Here is an 18738-nt window from a genome sequence, read left to right on the forward strand (position 1 = left end):
ATCCATGTCCAGTGGTTTCCCTGGACTGACCTGGGGCAGAAATCAGAGACTCACAGGGGCACCAGCCCGCGGGGCCGAGGGCTGGGCTTGCTGTCCTGCACCCCCTCCTCGCCCCAGGCCCCTTCCCTCGCACACGGCACCGCAGCTGCCTGTCGGCCGCGTGCTCCCACCTTCCTGGGGTGCGTGTTGACCATCCCCGCTCTATGCCTGGCAGGTGGGATGGGGCCCCCACCTCGGCAGGAATACAGGAGGCCTCAGAGGGATGTGGTTCCTTGGGCTCATCTCGGCTCACGATGGTGTGACTGGGGCTTGTGTCCCTGACAGTGAGGTCCCTGGGGCGACACCAGCACCTGGGGCCCCGAGTCCTGCTCTTCAGGGGCACAGGCTGGGGGGCGGGCCGCCTGGACCTGAGGGTTCTGACCTTGTCCCTTCAGCACGATGCCCTCACGCCCGTGTCGGCCTCCGTCGAGCTCGTCCTGGTGGAGGATGTGCGGGTGCGTCCGGAAGAGGTGACCATCTACAACCACCCCAACGTGCAGGTACGGCCTCCCCCCACCGCCCGGGCGCGCCCCTGGGTCCCCTTGCCTCTGACGCCCGCCTGGCCCCACCCACAGGCCGAGCTGCAGGTCCGGGAAGGCTCCGGCTACTTCTTCCTCAACACCAGCGCCGCGGACGTCGTCAAGGTGGCCTACCAGGAGGCCAAGGGCGTCGCCACGGTGAGTGTGGGCCCACCTCCGCCTCCCGTCGAATTTGGATGGATGGTGTTTCAGAAGCTGGCGCCTCCGACGCGCTGAGCAGGGCCTCGAGGTGCGCTGACTCACTGTTTGCCGAACTCCTGTTCGGCCTTTGTGGTTGTCACCCCGTGTCCACAAGCGGCCCACACTTTTAGCTGGTGATGGATTCCTTCCAGTCAGCCTTTCCATCAGGATTAAAATAACAGGACGTGAGGGCCACTGTGAGGCCGTAAAGAAAAGCGCGCTAGGAGAGGCGTCAGCGTTTTCTCTGCCTCCCCGTCCTCCTCCCCGACGCCCCAGCCGAGCCCGCGGTGGAGGAGCTGTGCGTCGCGCCGTTCAGGCTCTCGTCCTAGCTTCATTTTCCTCTGAGCTGCTCTGTAGGCTGGCTGCCTGTCCGCATGCAGCCGTTTGTACTCGGCCGTCCTCTCCTTGGGGAGCCTTTGGGTTATTGGCATCTCTTTACTTGTTAAGCATAGCCCTCTAGTTGCAGCAGAGAGTAAAGAGTAAAGCAGACCCCCACACGCCAGCGCCCTAAATGCCTGCACGTCGGCAAGTGAGTTAGTGCGCGGCCGTGAAAACAGAGCTTTCTCTAAAAGGAGACTCTAGCTACCAGAAGTCACAACCGCTGGCCGCCAAACCCAAGTGCAGCGTCGCCCACTCAGTGTCCTGAAACCGCAGCCCTGCTGTTGCCTTTGGAGCGTTCCAAGCAGATGTCAGGACCTCCTGGGTTTATTGCCATAAAGCAGAGCAAGAAACAGCCGCCTCCCGGCACCGTGAGCAAGTGTGTGTGGTTGGAGGGAGCCTGAGGGCCGCCGGGGGCCCGAGGTCGTGGAGGCCCGCCCCAGGCACGTCTGTCCTCTCTGTAGAAGAAAGAGTAAGTCCCAGCCGTTCCTCCCCCACGTAAACGAGTGTTCACATCAGATCCTCCACATGAAACGGAAGACTTCAAGTTGTAAATAATTCCAGCTGCTTGAACTCTGCCTGCTTTGATTTACTTCTGGAGATTGAAAATATAAACTCCTCTGTTACCTAGAAGAGGGGAGTTTCAAGCTCAGGAAAATGTGTGCGTTGCCAACAAAACTTCTACTCAGATTTCCCTCCCGCCACGTGGTTTGAGTAAACCTTGAGGACGCACCTGTGGCCAGAGAGCCCCTTCCTCCAAGAACAAGGGCTCCTAAGTTGCCGTGATGGACTAGGCTGCCGCCTCAGGTAGTGAGCCCTCTGTCTCTGGAGGCATTCAAACAGCAGCTGGGGAGCTTGTCTGAAAGGCTCAAGGTGGGATTCTAGCGTCAGAATCAAGCTACCCCAGACCTGTGAGGCCCTGCTGAGCCCTACGATGTGCAGCCCTGTCCGCGGCAGGCTCTGGGACTCTCCTGGCCAGGACAAGTGTGACGTCCTGTTTGCAGATCGTCCCTAAGAGCTACAGCAGTTCTTGTCCGATCTGTGGACTGGCCTTTGCTCACATGGCTTGTCTTCCGTAGCTCTTAATGAGCAGGGCAAGTGCCCCCCGCACACAAGCCAGGACATGTCTGGGATGGGGTGTGGGAAGTGCGGCGGCACCCACGCGGCAGGCCCCACCAGGATCCTTTTGCCCCAGGAGGTTTCCTGGAGGCTCCTTGGCCCCCGCACCTCTGCTTCCCCTCACTGCGGGCCTGTGCGGAGACCTCTGTAGCTCCAGGTGGAACCGAGTTCTGGCTCCCTCTGTGTCTTCTGCGAAGTGCGGGAGGAGTTTTTCAGAGTGATGACAGCCGGTGACGGGTCCTTGCGGCTTCTCTCCAAAGGCTGTTTCTGAAGGACGTTTACACATTTCTTTGGCACTTCCAGCTGCTAATTAGCAGCATTCTCATTTCCTTTAATCACAGAGACAAGGAACTCACAACAGGGCTTCAATTAGCTCGGGGAAGATGTTTCTTTCTTTCCTGCTGCTGTCCATTCAGATGCAAGAGTGGCTCGTGGGTGTAAGTCGGCTTCCGAGCACCTCTGGAAGGGGGCCTGGATCTCCCGCCCCGGGCCGCTGTGGGGCTGGTGACGCCTGCACTGCACTGCACAGAGGGCCCATTCTGTTCACACGGCCTCCAAGCCCTCTGCACGCTCTGTCTCCTCTTTGGCAGGCCCACGCATGGAAGCATTTACCTGATTTGAACTCAAAAGTTTCTTTCTTCTCGCCAGTTCCTTATGTTTCAAAATAAGCCGAAGCGGAGGGAGAGAGCCCCCTGTGCACCGAGCGCTCGCACCTTTCATTAATGGGCTCACTCTGCAGAGATGGGGGCCTGGCTCACACCGGGCTGGTCCAGGCACCGGGGACTCAGGGATGAGGGGTCAGACGGGGCCCCTGCTCTCGGGAGAGCACCTCCTGGGTCCTGGGCGTGTAGCCAGCCCTGGTTGTGCACATCGAGCAGGTGCATCGGGGAGGGGACCCTTCCTCTAGATGGGGTGAGTGGCAGGGGGAGCCAGGCCATGAGCTCAGGTGAGCCCTGCTGTTTCCCTGAGAATGGTGGTGGATGGAGGTCCCAGCCCCCAACCTGGCCCTGTGGGAAGCCTCAGGGCTGGCCGGGGCCCTGGGTGAAGCTTCTCATCTCAGTGCCTGTGATTTCCGTGTGGCCCAGGTCACCCCCACTGGCCTCGAGGGTGTCCGCTGGGGGCACAGCCTGGCCACCACAAGAGGTTGATGGGCACACATGGGAAACAGAAGCTGACTGCACTGCTCACATTCAGAGGTATCAGCAGGGTCCTGACTTTCCTACAAATGCCACCTGCCAAGGGGCACGTGCCAAGTGTGATGCCAGGGAGGCAGGAGCAGCGGTGACGTGGCAGCCTCGGGGCCCAGCGGGTGTGGGCGGACGGCAGGCGGGCAGAGCTGCCTGTGGCTCCACATGCAGCATCTCCAAGGAGATGAGAGGACAGGACCCTCCCTCGGCTCTCAGGTGGCCCCGACACCACTTCAGAACGAGAGCTCACTCTGGATGTGGGTTTGCCTACCTCCCCCTGCACACGTGTGCCCTGCAGGTCCGTCAAAAAGCAAGAGCATCTGGAGACTGGAGGAGCAGGGGTGTGACCCAGTGGGGAGAGGGCCTGGCCCCCTCGATTCCTGCAGACCAGTGTGTCTCTGGAGTGGCCGGTGGGCTCGCCCTTAAAGTGCTGCTTACTGTCCAGTTGGCCCGAGGGGGCTGATGTGTGGGGACGGCAGCCCCTCCATGGGTGACCCCTCTGCTCCGCCGCCCAGAAGGCGGCCTGACGTCTAGCTGCCGGAGAATCCAGTGAAAGTGGAATTGATTTCCCTGCCGCCAGTCATCTCTTTGTTTAAAATGTGCAAAATGGCTCTTTGGAAGGAGAGAAGGAAGCGAGAATGCCTCCCAAGCACCCTGCGTGGGTCTGTCCGCGGTTGGCGCAGCGGCGTGTGATTTCTCTGCACCGCCAGGGCCACTCCCCGTGGTAGGAGCTTCTGCAGGAGAGTCAGATCGGGGCCTCGGACCGTGTTTTCAGAGGAAGCTTCTTTCTGTAATTTTTCAGTGGCTTCTCTCTGGGGGACGTGTAGTAAGCCCAGTGACTCGTCCTCCATAAGGCTGGAGGCCTGGTGGCCCCCAGCCCTCAATCCTCAGCGTGTTCGATACCAGGCTGGCGTGGCCAAGGCTCAGGTCCCACCACCATCTTTTCAGAGCGCCAGCGTGACTTCCACTCTGGGAAGTTTATAACCGACTTGAGTTGTGGTGTGGAATAAGCCGGGCGCCCTTCACCTGTGTTGGTGTGCCCTCGAGCCCAGTGATCCTGGCCAAATCCTCAGCCTGGCCAAGCTGCCAGCCCTCCGTGTCCCCAGCCCACTGTGGGCAAGGGCCTCTCGGCCCCGGCATCTTCCTGCCAGGCCCCCGCATCCTCCCCTGCCCGACAGTTCCTCTCTGGCTGCTGGTGGCCTCCGGCCCTGGGAAGTGGCCAAGTGTGGGAGAAGGAGCCCTAAGCTGGAGGCTCAGGCACTGTGTTCCCTCCCCAGCGCCACCCTGCAAGGCTGGGTTCCCGTACGCACATTGAAGGCGTTGGACCAGAATCAGCACTTCCCAAAGAGATGAGGGTGCCTGGGGTCTGCAGGCTTCTTTCAGGATTCCCGGGTCCTGTCCAAGCCAAGACGAGCTGAGCAGGCTGCAGCATCCGGCCTCTCTGCGTTAACTGGCGACTCAGAGCTGTGCGCCGGATCTCGGTCTGCTCAGCACACTCCCCGCCTCGTGTCGGGGGCCAGTCTGTGCCGGGTGCTTGCTTGGTCCTGAGGTTGCGGGAGGGGAGAGGACAGCCTGCAGGGAAAGGATGCGCAGGAAGGTCTGCGTCAGGACGGAGTGACAGGTGGTCCAGCTGCACCAGGAGAAGCGAGCAGAGGGGGCGAAGGTCCTGACCGTCCCGCGTCAGGGGAGACTTAGCTGAGGGGGACGCTTGGATGTGTCTAGAGGGTGAGTGTGAGGCAATGGGAGGAGGCGCCCCCGATCTCTGAGAGGGGCTGTGCGGCCCTGAGGCGGGCAGGCGGGTCCCAGCCGGCTAGAGCGTGCCGGCCGTGGGGGAGGGTGGCTTGTGACGTCGGAGCCATGGCGGGGACCTCATCGTGTGTTGAGGATTTGGGCTCCCTCTGGGCAGCCTTTGAAGGCTTTTAGCCTGGCTGTGCTGGGGTTGTGTGGTTGTCTCCATCTGGTTCTTCCCCAGAGGTTTTTGATATTGAAATCGTGGCTTTGCCAACACCGAACGGTTCACTGTACCCGACTCCCACCCCTGCCCCCAGTGAACATAAGACCACAGGCAGCAAAGCCAGGGCCAGGGGGAGACGGGAGGCAGCCGCGGGGCCCACCCACTGACCCCATGGCTCGCCTCCTCCTGTGCAGCCCCCAGACCAGTTGAGATGCACACCTAGGCAGTACGACAAGTGACTGCAAGTCCCTCTGCTGCAGGACACAGTGATTCTGCTGCAGCGTGTCTGGGGAGAGAGCCCTCTAAAGGTGGGGTCTCCGGAAGGAGGTGGAGAGAGGGAAGACTTAAAGGGAGGCCTTTGTCAGTGAAAGGCTGGAAAGCAGGCGCTCGGACGTTCCACTCAGACGTTTGGCCGGGGCTCTACTTCAGACCCAGCAGAGGTGGAGATGAAGGTGGCCACGAGGGAGACCCAGAGAGTCACACGGAGGACGTGGTGGCCTCTGCGGCCCGTTCCCAGGTGCTGAGGCTCTGGGAGTTCACATGAGGGCTTCTCAGAGCTTCATTTGGAGATCAGCCGTCTCACAGCCTGCCAACCCCTGGCCTGTGGATCGCGGGAGACCCCGTGGGAAGCTGCAGGGGCAGGTGGCCTGGACGGGAAATACGGAATCCAGGGTGTGAATCCTCAGTCGGCCCCTGAGACGCTGTGTCCTGAGGAGCAGCTTCTGTTTTCTTCTTGTAAATGGCGGAAAGTTGAAATCAGTGCTCTCTGAAATCTATCTGGGCACCAGCATTTTACATCTCCAACCCACCCCTGATGGGCAGTGGGGGCTCACGATGAGGGGTGGGCAGGGCAACGTTTGGGGGAGGGTCTTCTGAGCCTGGGCCCGGGGTCTCTGGGAGATGGAGACGCACGGGCAATGGGCTGCTGCTGTGAGCCCGTGTGACCGCGCCCACCTCCGACCCTGCAGGTGCACCCTTTGCTCCCAGGCACCTCCACCATCATGATCCACGACCTGTGCCTGGCCTTCCCGGCCCCCGCGAAGGCTGACGTTTACGTCTCGGACATTCAGGAGCTGTACGTCCGCGTGGTGGACAAGGTCAGTGTCGACTTCCTGACGCAGCTCCATCCCCGTGGACGCGCAGAAGCCAGGAAAGCGGTGGGGCTGCGGGGAGGGGTTTTCCTCGCGTCCTCTGACGCCTCGCCACCGTCCCACCGGGCCTCACCCAGGCTCGCCCGGCGCCTGGGGCTCCGTGCAGACACGCCTCCCAGGCTCTGGGTGTTCATCCCGGCTGGCACCAGCAGACCCGGCTGGAAGCCTGGCTGGAAGTTGCCCCCACATTGGCCCGGGCTCGGGAACCCTGTCCTCCGGCTGGGACGGGCTACATACCTTGCTGAGCGTGAACTTTCTCCCCAGCGTGTGGGGTTTGGATTCTCAGGAATTTCAGTGGCAAATGAGTAAAACGTACCAATGCCAAGTGCTTTTGCCAAGTGAGTTCATAATAGGCCTAGGCTGTTCTTCAGTGGAAAGAGGGCGTTTTTATTTCCCCAGTTGCCTGGCGTAGCCGCACCAGGCTTCACAGAGGCCGCGGTCAGGTGCTGCCTTCGTGGGGTGAGAACAGCTGGGGACTCAGGGGCACTCACGCAGCTCTTCCCCTGAGAGCCAGCGTTCCCTCGGCCTCGGATGTCCTTCCTGGTCTGTGTCCCTGGTGATTTGCTGTCCAGACGTGAACTCTTCCACTAAGCGTTCCCCAAAGTTCTTACAGCGCGTATCCTGTTCTGCCAGGCGTGAGCCGCTGAGGCACGGAGCACCTGTTAAACTCCCCGTGTGCCTGTCGCTAGTCTAGGCGGTGGACAAGCTCGCTAACCGGATTGTTAGCTGTTTTTTTTAATTGAAGTAGAGTTGACTTACGACGTTGTGTGAGTTCCTGGTGTGCAGCATGGCGGTTCAATACTCACGCGTGTTCCTTGTCAGATACTTTCCCACTGTAGGTTGTTACGAGATGTTGAATGTAGTTCCCTGTGCTGTGCAGTAAACCCTTGCTGTTCATCCATTTCCTGTATAGCAGTTTGTACCTGTGAACCCATGCTCCTGACTCAACCCTCTCCCAGACCGTTAGTTCTTAGGAGCGGGCCATGTCGTTTCTGCGCCTTGGATACAGTAAAGCACTTGGTCATTTTCGTCTGTTGATGGGCTGAGAGTCTGGCGGTCAGCCTAGGTCTGTGGGTTTGAGGTTGGTGATGCTTTTGCACAGAGCCGCATGGAACCCCAGGTGGTGGGCTCAGTCCCTCGAAGGCCACCCCGAGTCTCTGTCCCCCGCGATGTAGGTGGAGATTGGGAAGACGGTCAAAGCTTATGTGCGCGTTCTGGACTTTCACAAGAAGCCTTTCCTGGCCAAGTACTTGACCTTCATGGACCTGAAGCTCCGGGCAGCCTCCCAGATCATCACGCTGGTGTGAGTCCTTGCTGGGGTCAGGGGTCAGAGGAGGGCATCTCGGGGCAGCACTGGGGGGCACATCTCAGCCCCTCCCTCTGCTCCAGGGCCCTCAACGAGGCCCCCGATGACTACACCGCCACGTTCCGTGTCCATGGCGTGGCCATTGGCCAGACCAGTCTCACCGCAAGTGTGACCGATAAAGCCGGACAGAGAATCAACTCAGCCCCACAGCAGATCGAGGTAAAGCTGTCCCTCTTCACGCCCCGTGGGACGCCCAGCCCTGCTGCATGTTAGGGTGGGGCAGGGGGAGCAGGGCTTTCTGTCATGGGCTCGGGGTTTAGGGACAGTCCAGGAAGGCACGTGGAGAGGCCATACTAAACTCCACCCTGCGGAGCCATCTGGCTAACAGAGGGCCTCCACCAGTCCTGGGGGTCCAGGGGCAGCAGGAGGGAGGGCACTGGGTAACTTTGCTCTCTCTGGGAGGCAGGGGGGCATGGTGTGTCAGAGGAGAGGGGGGACTTGTCTCAGGACAAGGGAGGGGCCGAGCAGTCTTTAACCCCTGATGTGCTGGAAAGCAGTGGCTGGTGGAGCTGCAGGCGGATGTGGGCGCGTGTGGAAGCACGTCAACAGCCGGGGGCCTTGGAAGCGGTGGGCTCCTCGCAGGGCTTCCGGGGCAGCAGGCCCCAGACTAGGGCGCTCCGGGGGCCGGCATCTCTCAGCGCGTGGCTTGGTGCCCGCACAGCCTGAGATGTTGGCATGAGCCGAGGATGGCAGGGCTCAGAAGGCGCATCCAAGTTCATCCCTCAGTGCCAGCGCTGGGCAGCTCCTGCCGCGTCCTCCGCGGTCTCGGCCACGTGGGGCTGGTGGGCTCTGGGTCAGTCTGTGTTCTGAAGCCGTGGGTGTGGGTTGTGCTTCTGCCCTTCTCCTGGTGAGGAGAAAGTCACTTCTGACTATAAACGGCACAGCCCTGCAGAGACATCCTCACGCACAAGGCAGCCCCTTGGCCGGCTGGCGCGTTCTTGTGACGTTTCCGTGCTGCTGCGAAGTGAGCGTTGTAGGGGTGCCGGGGGGTTGTGGGGTGCAGGAGGAGGACGCTGGGGCTTTGCCCTGCTGCAGAGACCGGGGCCTCCTCATCGCTGTGCCCGCGTCCGGCTTTCCCCATCTGAAGCGGAGAACTATTCTAAGGCAATTTGTCAGTAGAAATTTGGAGACGTTTAGTGAAAGAGGCAAGCTTCCAAAGGAGAGTTGGGGACGTCTCGCAGTGGATTGGAAACTGTGACGCACGTCAGAATCTCGTGGAGGGCTCATTAAAAGGCGGATCGCAGGGCCGCGTCTCTGACCCGCAGCTCCGAGGCAGGCCGGGGAGCGGGCATTTGTACCACATCCCAGGTGGCATCCACACCAGCAGAACATGCCTCCGTGAACCGCAGATCCTCGGGCCCAGGGGTGGGCTGAGGTCTCGTGGGACCTCTTGGCTCCTCAGAGTCGGCCAGGACCCCAGGCCCCCGCCAGCCCCTCCTCAGAGTCAGAGTCGTGCACTGTGCCTCCCTGTCTCCAGAACCGTGGAGTATGACTGCCCGTCTGCATGAGCTTGGAACACAACAGCCCCCTCTCTCTCTTGTGTCTCCACATGCAGGTCTTCCCCCCATTTAGGTTGATACCCAGGAAGGTGACGCTGATTATCGGGGCCACGATGCAGGTGGGTGCCCAAGGCCACATCCCCCCCACCGCGGCCAGCCTTTTGCCATGACCCCTTGGAGCCCCTCGAACGGGCTAAGGGTGGGCGCTCTGGGGTGTTGGCACCCTTGCCTCTGAGAACGAGGTGGGGGCCGGCCGAGGGGGCGGGCTGACGGGCACCACTGCTTCTCCCCATCCAGGTCACCTCCGAGGGCGGCCCCCAGCCTCAGTCCAACATCCTCTTCTCCATCAGCAACGAGAGTGTGGCGGAGGTGAACGGCGCCGGGCTGGTACGGGGGCTCGCTGTGGGTAACGGCACCGTGTCCGGGGTCGTGCAGGCCGTGGACGCCGAGACCGGCAAGCTCGTCACTGTGTCGCAGGTAACGGCGGGGGCTGCACTGGACGCGGGGCCTCAGGCAGCTGGCAGGGCTGGTCAGCCTGATGGGGGGAAGCCCCGTTACTGGGTTCGGGCTCTGCCCCGAGGACCACCCCTCCCTGAGGATCTTGCTTGAGTCAGAAGCCCCTGCCTGTCGCCCGCCCACACTGGGGCCGGCTGTGCACTCGCACCCCAGAGGTTGTCCTTCTCCGGACTGAGGGTCCCTGGCTGCTCCTTAGGGGACAGGGTCCTGAAGCCTGTGCAGAGTGATGGTGGCAGTTGTGACAGCAGACACTGCTCTAGTCCCACTTCCTCTAGTCCCCCAGCACCCTCCGCTCTGCCTGTTGGTGGATGCTGGGCCCAAGGGCTGAGCTGGTGCCCTTGGCCACTCCACAGCTGTTCTCGGACCTGCCCAAGTATTGCTGACATCAGAGCCTCCTTCCTTCCCTTTGTTCGTTTCAAGCAGGGCTTGGAGATGCTCTCGTACAAGAGAAGGGGGTGTTGTTGGCTCTGACAGGCTTTGTGGATTACGTGTGTGTTTTCGGAGGCGTGCGCTGGCCTGGCTGCCATGAACAAGGATAGCTGGACACCAGTAGCTTTTCAGACCTGGGTTTATATTTCCAGGAGAAAAGGAAACCCTGACCCTCCACTAGACTCTGCTCAGCTGGAGGTTGTCCCCCAGGCCTCCTCTCTGGGTGAGGGGCGTTTCCTAACTGCTTCTCTGGGTCAGCAGAGATGCTGGAGGGTCCCCCACCCCACGTCGGTGGCATTGACTCCCAGCAGGCGAAAGCTGGGATCTCTAAGTCTGACCGCTTCCTTCTTTCCCCGGGGTGGCACTTCTGTGGGCCTCTGGAAGGAGAGGGCAGAGCACGGCCTCGTCCTGAGAAGGACTCCGGGCGCTTGGATTCTGCCCCATGTCCTTTGCCCGCGGTGACTTGAAGCATCTGCTTTGTGGTCAGTGCCACCCTGGAAACCTGGCTCTAAGAAGTGTTTTGTTTCGTGCAATGTGACTGTGGACAGGAGCCTTTTCAGAGCCCAGTCATCCCATTGGTTGTCCAGAATTGGGCCCCTGAAAGCGGTCCCGAAATGCCGCCACGTCCAGAGCGTCTGAACACACAGCTGAATGGGGAGCTGGCGCCCGCTGCCCCGGAGAGGGGAGGCGGGCTCCGAGCCAACACTGAGTTCATTGATTTACTGCTTGTCCCAGCAAGGGCCTCGGGTAAGCCACAAAGCTCTTTTGGGTTGCAGGGGTGGCTACCCAGAGTCTACCTGTCCGTCTTAAGGAGACAATAAGCATCTGCACGTGAGGCTTGCCCCTGGCCGCACACGGGGCTCAGAGAGACGCCCTGGAGAGTGGAACGAAGGCCCAAGGAGGCCCTGCTTTGTTTCCTTCTGAAGAAAGGGTTGCAGCCTCAGGAACTGGCCCATTTTTCTCCCCCTGGGGGCCTACGTGGCTGAAATGGCAGCTGGCTGGAGAGTCGGCCTGAGGGGCACAGAGCCCGCAGTCCCTCCTGGCCACCGCTCCTCTCCGGGCTGACCTTGCTGGGCCACCTCTCTCCGTGCGCCTCCATCTGGGGGGCCGGGCCCTGGCTCACCTTAATGGATGGAGGGGCTGCACCCCCAGCTGCATCTGAAAGGCGCCTCCTTGAGCCCAGGCAGGCAGGCGCTCCGCCCGAGGTCCGTGTGTCCACAGAGAGCATGTGATTCTGGTCCGAAGCTCACAGCTCTATCTGTAGTCCAGGTCACCCTAAGAATCAGCTTCCAAGGCAGAGGAGATGGTCCAGGACTGGCAGGAGGAGACTGAGCAGTGAGAAGGATGGAGGGAAGGAAGGGAATGGATGCTTGCTGAGCACCTCCTGTGTGCCTGGGGTTAGCCCAGGTCACAAGGCGCAGGAGGTGGGCTCACAGGAGCATGTGTGAAAGGGGCCTAATGGTTTTGGTAGTGTAGGTTCAGCAGCACTGCCACAAAGCCAGTAAAGTTAGCCTTTGGCCAGATTAATAGGAGTATGGAGTTCAGAATGAAGGAGAGTATAAGGTCTGTTCTAACCACACTCTGCGTGGCTCCTGCATTAGTTCCTGTATCTGCTCAGAGACCAACAGGCTGGATTTAGGGTTGGGAGAGTCGGAAGCCTGTCCTGTGAGGGCTGCCTGGCCTGGAGAACAGTCCCTGCTCAGTATCCCTACGTTTCTGCAGTGCTGACCTGAGCATCTGGGTCGGACAGGTCTGTAGGCTCAGAGGACCAGGCTGGCACCCCCAGGGGCAGCAGAGGCAGCAGCCAGGTCCAGGTGAGGCAAGCGACCCAAAGAGCCAGGCCTCCCCGGAAAGAGAAGCATCATGCGGGAACTCCTGTGGCGCCTTCTAGCCACGTGACTCTGAGCCGGCCTCGGCAAAAGCCTCCTTGGTTGGAGGGGTCCCTTCCCGAAACTCCCGTTGTAGCACACAGCTCTCACCCCCAGCCCGCCTGAGCCCCAAGCCCTTTTCCTAGGATCTCGTGGAAGTGGAGGTGCTGCTTCTCCAGGCGGTGAGGATCCGCGCCCCCATCACTCGGATGAGGACGGGGACCCAGGTGAGGCGGGAACCTCTCCAGCCCCTCTGGTCTGTGCTCCCTGAGCAGCCCCTCGGCAGGTGTTAGGCTCGGGGTTCTAGCTCAGGGGGAGCTTGGGGGCTGCTGTCAGGATGCTGTTCTTCCTGCTGGAGCAATCCCCCACGCCCTTCACCTGCTCAGCCCTGTTCACCTGCGGGGTCCGGCTTCACTTCTGTGCCTTTCCTGCTGCAGAAGGCAGCCTGGCGATCTCTCCCCGGGTCCCTCGCCCCTTTGACACGTGGCACTTGCCGTGCAGTCCTGTGTGGGCTCAGACAGTTAGTGGGGTCTGCGTCCCCACTAGCCTGCCGCCTTCCCACACCTAGAGCAGCGCCTGGCACCTCCCAGGGGCAAACATCCGCATGGCGCGTCCTCTTCAAAGCGCTTTCTGGATGTTACTCCGCACGGTGTCTGGACAGCCCTGCGAGGTAGCTCCTGGGTCGTCTCCACGTCAGAGGAGGAGAAGGGCACCTGGAACGCTTTGGGCGTCTGCCCAGGGCACACAGCCAGCCAGTGGCAGGACTGGGCACCGACTCGCAGCCTGGCTCAGGGTCTGTTTTCGCCTTTGGCTGCGTCGTCCCCACGTGTGCCCTCTGGACGGCTCTTAGTTAGTTCAGGTTGTCGGAGACTGAATCCCACCCGTGCCTGCTGCTCGTGAGCAGGGGCTCCCACTAGACTGAGAGAGAGGTGAGCAGGGTGAGCTGCCCTGCCAGGGGGGTGCAGGCGTCCCAGAGCCCTGGGGGTCACCCAGGAATGGGGTCTCTGAGCCAAGGTGTGACAGCCCACGGTCCAGGACGGACGGGGGAGGGGCTGGTGCTGCCATCTGTCCCTTCCTCTGTGTCATCACACCCCCCTGAACCTGTGCCGTGCCTGTTTCTCTCTCTCTGGGAAGACTGGGGCTCAGCTCCCAGTGCCCCACGGAGACAGGAAGGTACCGGGCTGTGCCCCAGGGCTTGTGGGGGCTCTGGCCGTGGCCTGCAGGGGTCACAGGCCTGGCTTCTCCCCGCAGATGCCTGTCTACGTCACGGGGATCAGCAACAACCAGAACCCTTTCTCCTTCGGGAACGCAGTGCCGGGGCTGACCTTCCACTGGTCTGTCACCAAGCGGGACGTCCTGGACATTGGGGGACGGCACCACGAGGTACCACCTGCCAGAGCCCTGCACCCTCCGTCCCAGGTGGCGTCGGGTGGGAGGGCTCTCACCACATGTCTGCCCACAAGGCCCACACGTCACACCCAGGCCGCCCTCTCGAGGCTCCCGACTCCTTCTCCCAAATCTGCCACCACCGTCCCTCCCCGGGGTCCCTCCCCGGGGTCCCTCCCCAGGGTCCCTCCCCAGCCCTCGGTCCTGCTCGTGTCCAGGAGCGCAGCTCCCAGCCCCTCTTCCTGAGGTTCCCAAGACTGTCCGCAGCCTCCGCCTTTTAAAACATTTCTCTCTTTTTTAAAAAATAGAAATACAGTCAGTTTACAATGTTGTGTCGATTTCTGGTGGACAGCAAAGTAGTTCAGTCACACTTGCTAACCAACCACTGCAGAGGCCTTAGTACGGAACCTACCAACGGAAGGCAGCAAAAACGACAGCCTTGTGGGGAAGCCACAGATTTCCAGAATGTCTCAGGGTCTTGGTCGGGGTCCCCACTCTGTAGCTTCTGACCCCCTTTCCAAGATGACGCCTGGCAGCCCTGGGGTTTTCTCCAGGTTTACCACGGGGCCCAGCCCTGTCCCCGAGGCCCCCCTAGGGGGTCCTCAGCCCCTCCTGGTCTCAGCTGGCAGGCGCTGCAGAGGTGGTGCTGCCCCAGGTTCTGTGAGCTGGACCCTAAGTGGTGGGGGAAGGTACCCAGGGGGCCCAGCCAGGGGGGCCTTGGTCACGCAGGACCAGTGGGGTTTGTTCAGGGGGGTTCTTGTCTTATCCATGGACAGTGGGGGTAGGGCCTGGGGAGGGCGCCAGGCATGGGATGATGTCTCCTAGAGGCTGCCGGAAGCTCGTCCGATGCATGACCAGCTCCTCCCCCGCCCACTCGGTGGGACCAAAGTCCTGTCCTCAGTTTGGAGGAGCTTCCCCAAACTGTTCCCATGGTATCCAGGCGTGTGACTTGTTCACAGACATCCTATCATGGGGGCTCTGCAGGGAAACACCCACGCCTAGAGTTACCTTCGTGATTTGTCAAGGCTCTGAGAAGTCTTGCGTGAGGAGGCTGGCTAGTGTGGCTTGGCCCCGCATCTTCTGCAGGCCCCCCTGGATGGTGTGAAATTGCAGCGTGGGGTGCCCTGTGCTCATGCTGGGGTGACTGTGGGCTGCGCTCCCTGGCTAGCAAGTCCTGACCTGAGCGGGAAGGCAGCGGGGTGAGAGCTGGCAGGCAGCTCAGGGGTCTGGGGCTCCTGTGGGCTCTGCCCTTTTAGGGAGCTGGGGCCCTGGGGTACCCCTGAAGGCATGTTTGTTGTCTGTTGCAGGCGTCGCTCCGGCTCCCGTCACAGTACAACTTCGCCATGAACGTGCATGGCCGGGCCAAGGGCCGCACCGGCCTGAGGGTGGTGGTCAAGGCTCTGGACCCCACAGCAGGGCAGCTGCTGGGCCTCGCCAGAGAACTCTCTGATGAGATCCAAATCCAGGTAAAGGACAGGTGGGCAGAAATGGCCGTGAGTGGGAGAGTCGGTGCCAACTCAGGGGCCCTGCGGGCACATGGCCATCCGTCTACCGCCCGGGGCTGGGGCTGGGGTGTGTGAGGTGCTGTGGAAGCCCAGACGTGACCCCAGGCTTCATGGAGGGGCGGGCTTGGCCAGCGGACCGGGTGGAGGGCGTGGTGCGCGCAAAGGCCTGTAGGTCTGAAATAGCTTGACGTGCTCCCGGAAGGGCAGCTGACTCAGCTCCAAGTCCAGGGTGCCTTCTGGGAGGAGGAGGCTGGCAGGTCATCTGAGCTGGGCACTAGTTTGCTGGTGTAATTCACAGACGCTCAGAGCCCCCACACCTCGATGTCTCCCTGACCCGTGGCCATTTGCCATGGCGCTGGCCCTGGGCTTTCCTGCCAGCTGCTCACAAGGGAGGGGGAGGTCCCAGTGGTGCCTTTACCTCCATCTCAAGGGGACGACAGAGGTACACGCCTAAGAAAGGGAGGAGGAACCAGTGTGTCCGTGTGCGAGTCTCCTGTGCAATACGTGTGTCCGAGTCAAAATCAGCGATGCAGCTTCACTGGGTGCCCCCCACCTGGCGAAGGGACTCGCCTGGCACTGGAGCCCAGTCCAGCTCCCAAAGGCTGTGCACCACGCACCGTGTAGGAAGCCCCGCCACTCACAGCGTGCCCCGTGGCTCCCCTAGCCCTGAGACGAGCGTGGTGGGGATTATTGCTTCCAGACCCTCTTTACAGCTGAGGAAGTCGAGCTTAAGTGTATGGTCGGGACATAGCAGCGCTGGGAGGGAGGGCAGGTCAGTTTCCTCTTGCAAAATCATCCGTAGCTCAGATGGTTTTAGACATAGGCCCTTGGGAGAATCCAGCTGGTCCAATCGAATCAGAAGCCAGCGGGGAGCCCAGAGCTGTGCTCAGCGTCCAGTCTCAGATGCCAAGGGTGCTAGCACCCCCGAGGGTCCTTGGAGAAGGGGACTCAGAAGGGTGACATGCAGAGACTGGGTGCAGAGAGGGGTCTGGAGCTCCCAGGGAGGGGCTGCCTCCGTGGGCTCGGGCGGCGGTGGGATGGCAGGTCAGATTCCACCCACATCATCAGGTTCACTGTCCGCTGGCCTGGGTCTGCCGGGTGCCCTGCACCATCTCTGTGCGGGTCCTGTGGGAGCCGACAGTCGAGGGCAGCGGGGGCGGAGGGGCTGGAAGGAGGGAGGCTCTGGGATGGGCACATGCGGGGCAGTGTGCCTCGCTGAGAACTTAGAGCTTTCTCCAGGCTCAGTCCTGGCAGGGTCCCACCGAGAGGACCTTTGGCCGGTTAGTCTGCGAGCCGCCTTCCACACCCCGTCCGAGAGCTCGAGGAGGCCCGTGTTCCTGGCTCCGCCAGCAGCCCTCATGGGGTTCACCAACACCCTCATCACACCTTTGACCTCTTAAAGGCCGGCCCTCGCCATCACGGCACCAGCGACCTGACGGGTGCTGGCGTCAGGGTCTCTCACGTCTGGCCCCCGGGCCCTGCCGCTGGGAGGCAGGCAGACGTCGCAGGAAGCACAACACGCCCTCTGTTCCAGGTGTTCGAGAAGCTGCAGGTGCTGAGCCCTGAGATAGAAGCCGAGCATGTGTTAATGTCGCCCAACTCGTTCATAAAGCTCCAGACCAACAGGTGCGTGACTCGGCGCCGGGCCTTGTCCAGGCGGGAAGCCGCGGCCCATTTGTCAAGGTTGTCAGGAGCCCTGGGTGCTCTGGGCACAGCTCCCGTGTCGCGCTGGCAGCGGTGCAGCCTCAGCTCCCGCAGAGGGGGCCCCTCTTCTCTCTGTGGCCCAGGACCTTTCACACCTGCTTCAGAAATCCAGGTTTTCAAAGAGGGGAGAGAGCCAGCCTCGGGGTGGTCAGCGTTTCAAGTGCCCGTGTCTCAGGACCTGCCACTCACTGTGAGGTCGAGGAACGAGCCGCCGGGGCCTCACCGGGGGGCGCGGGAGAACACGGCTCTAGCCCCTCCCGGGCGGTAGGGACACGCCTGACTGCTAAGAAGCGAGGTTTGGAGCATGTCTGCAAACCTGCCTCCTGCTTTGCATGCTAAGGTGACGCTTTGGGTGGCGACGCTCTGTGTGAACTGCAGTTGCAAAGTCAGGTGCCTTGAGGGCTGTTGGAGACACACACACTCACACGTGATGGACGAGCCGCCCAATGTGTGAGCTCCGGCTCTGCCGGGCTCCGGATGACAGCCATGCCCTGAGGAGTCTGGCGGGGAAGAGAGGAGCGGAGCGTGAGGGGGGCGGCTGTGAAACGAGGTGCGGCGTTCAGTCTGCGCCCAAAGAAGGGCCTTCCGTGCAAGGACAAACGGGAGGCCCGGTGGTGGAGGTGCTGGGGCGGGGTCTTGAAGGGTGCTTAGGGGTTCCACGGGTTAAGGTTGGGGGTGGTTGATGGGGGCAGAAATTGGAGGCAGGAGCAATGTTAAAGTCACCTGGGGAGGGCCCGGGGGCTGCGGCACAGAGGGCGGGAGCCGGCAGCTTTTCCTTCCTGTCTTCTCTTCATAACATGAATGAGTATGTAAACTAGCATAAAAGATGCACCATTTGTGTTCTGCCTCCTGGCGTGTGTATCTCAGTAGTTTTCCAGACCACATTCTTAGCAAGTGGCCTGTTTGTTATCTAGTTATCGGCCTTGGAAATAGGGCACGGCGGGGCCGGGGCTCCCATCTCACGGCTGAGCAAACCCAGGTGGGCAGGGAGACCCGTGTGCCTACAGGCGTCCACTTGTCCATGGGCTGTGGGGACAGCCTTGGGGTTCCGTCAGCTCAGAGCCCCCACCTCTTCCCGCCGCGCCAGGCTGCCTTCTTTCAGCAAAGGCAACAGTCTGCCGCGGAGAGATCCTTTACGGCAGGCGTCCGGGCAGCTGCCGAGAGACCCTCAGCCCTCATGTCCTTCCACAGAAGATGCTGCCCTCCCAGGAGCGCTGGTTTCCCAAATCAGGTTTCCCGTCGGCGACTGAGGAGGCCGCAGCAGGCTGCCTGCACGTGGTCCTGATGCCCAGCGGGGTCAGGACTGGGCCTTCTCTTCTCGGGGAGCAGCGGGACCCCCGAGTCCCAGGCCCCTCATCCTCACCCCTCCTGCCGCTGCTGTCTGTGAACACGGGCCTGTTTTGTTTCCCAAAGGGACGGCGCAGCCTCTCTGAGCTACCGTGTCCTGGATGGGCCCGAGAAGGTTCCCGTCGTGCACGTCGACGAGAAGGGCTTCCTGACGTCGGGGTCTGTGATCGGGATGTCCACGGTCGAAGTGACCGCCCAAGAGGCGTTTGGGGCCAATCAGACCATCATTGTTGCTGTCAAGGTGGGATCACGTTTGCTTCCTTCCTGGAGTAATAAAAGCAATGGGACTGTTGTCCCCTCGCGGGTGTACAGGCGAATGGACTCCCTTTCTAGCTGAAAACTTGGAAGAATTTATTTAATCCCTCAGGCGAAGGTCCTAGGTAAGAAGCTGCAGCGTCTTCTGGCCGTCAGAGCCAGAGATCCATGGAGATGATTGACTGCAATGACCTCATTCATAGGTGGGAAAACTGAGGCCCAGAGAGGTCCACGGTTTGCTGGGACTGGCACTCCGGTGTCCTGGAACCCGGCAGGCACCTGAGAGCGTCCAGTGCACGTGCTGGGTCCTGACCCA

The 18738-nt window shown here is 61.4% G+C and overlaps 1 protein-coding gene across 1 annotated transcript in view; it reads left to right on the forward strand.

Moving 5' to 3' along the window:
* The window catches only part of NUP210 (nucleoporin 210), an 88842-nt gene that overhangs the window by 56102 nt on the left and 14002 nt on the right, over positions 1-18738 (forward strand). The window contains 12 exon segments of the mRNA XM_032458745.1: positions 435-539; positions 615-716; positions 6365-6493; positions 7723-7850; positions 7937-8072; positions 9469-9531; positions 9710-9889; positions 12372-12452; positions 13477-13608; positions 14919-15077; positions 16651-16742; positions 18234-18408. Of these exon segments, the coding sequence (XP_032314636.1) occupies positions 435-539; positions 615-716; positions 6365-6493; positions 7723-7850; positions 7937-8072; positions 9469-9531; positions 9710-9889; positions 12372-12452; positions 13477-13608; positions 14919-15077; positions 16651-16742; positions 18234-18408 (1482 nt within the window).

Source organism: Camelus ferus, chromosome 17 (assembly GCF_009834535.1).
Source record: "Camelus ferus isolate YT-003-E chromosome 17, BCGSAC_Cfer_1.0, whole genome shotgun sequence".
Classification (NCBI taxonomy): domain Eukaryota; kingdom Metazoa; phylum Chordata; class Mammalia; order Artiodactyla; family Camelidae; genus Camelus; species Camelus ferus.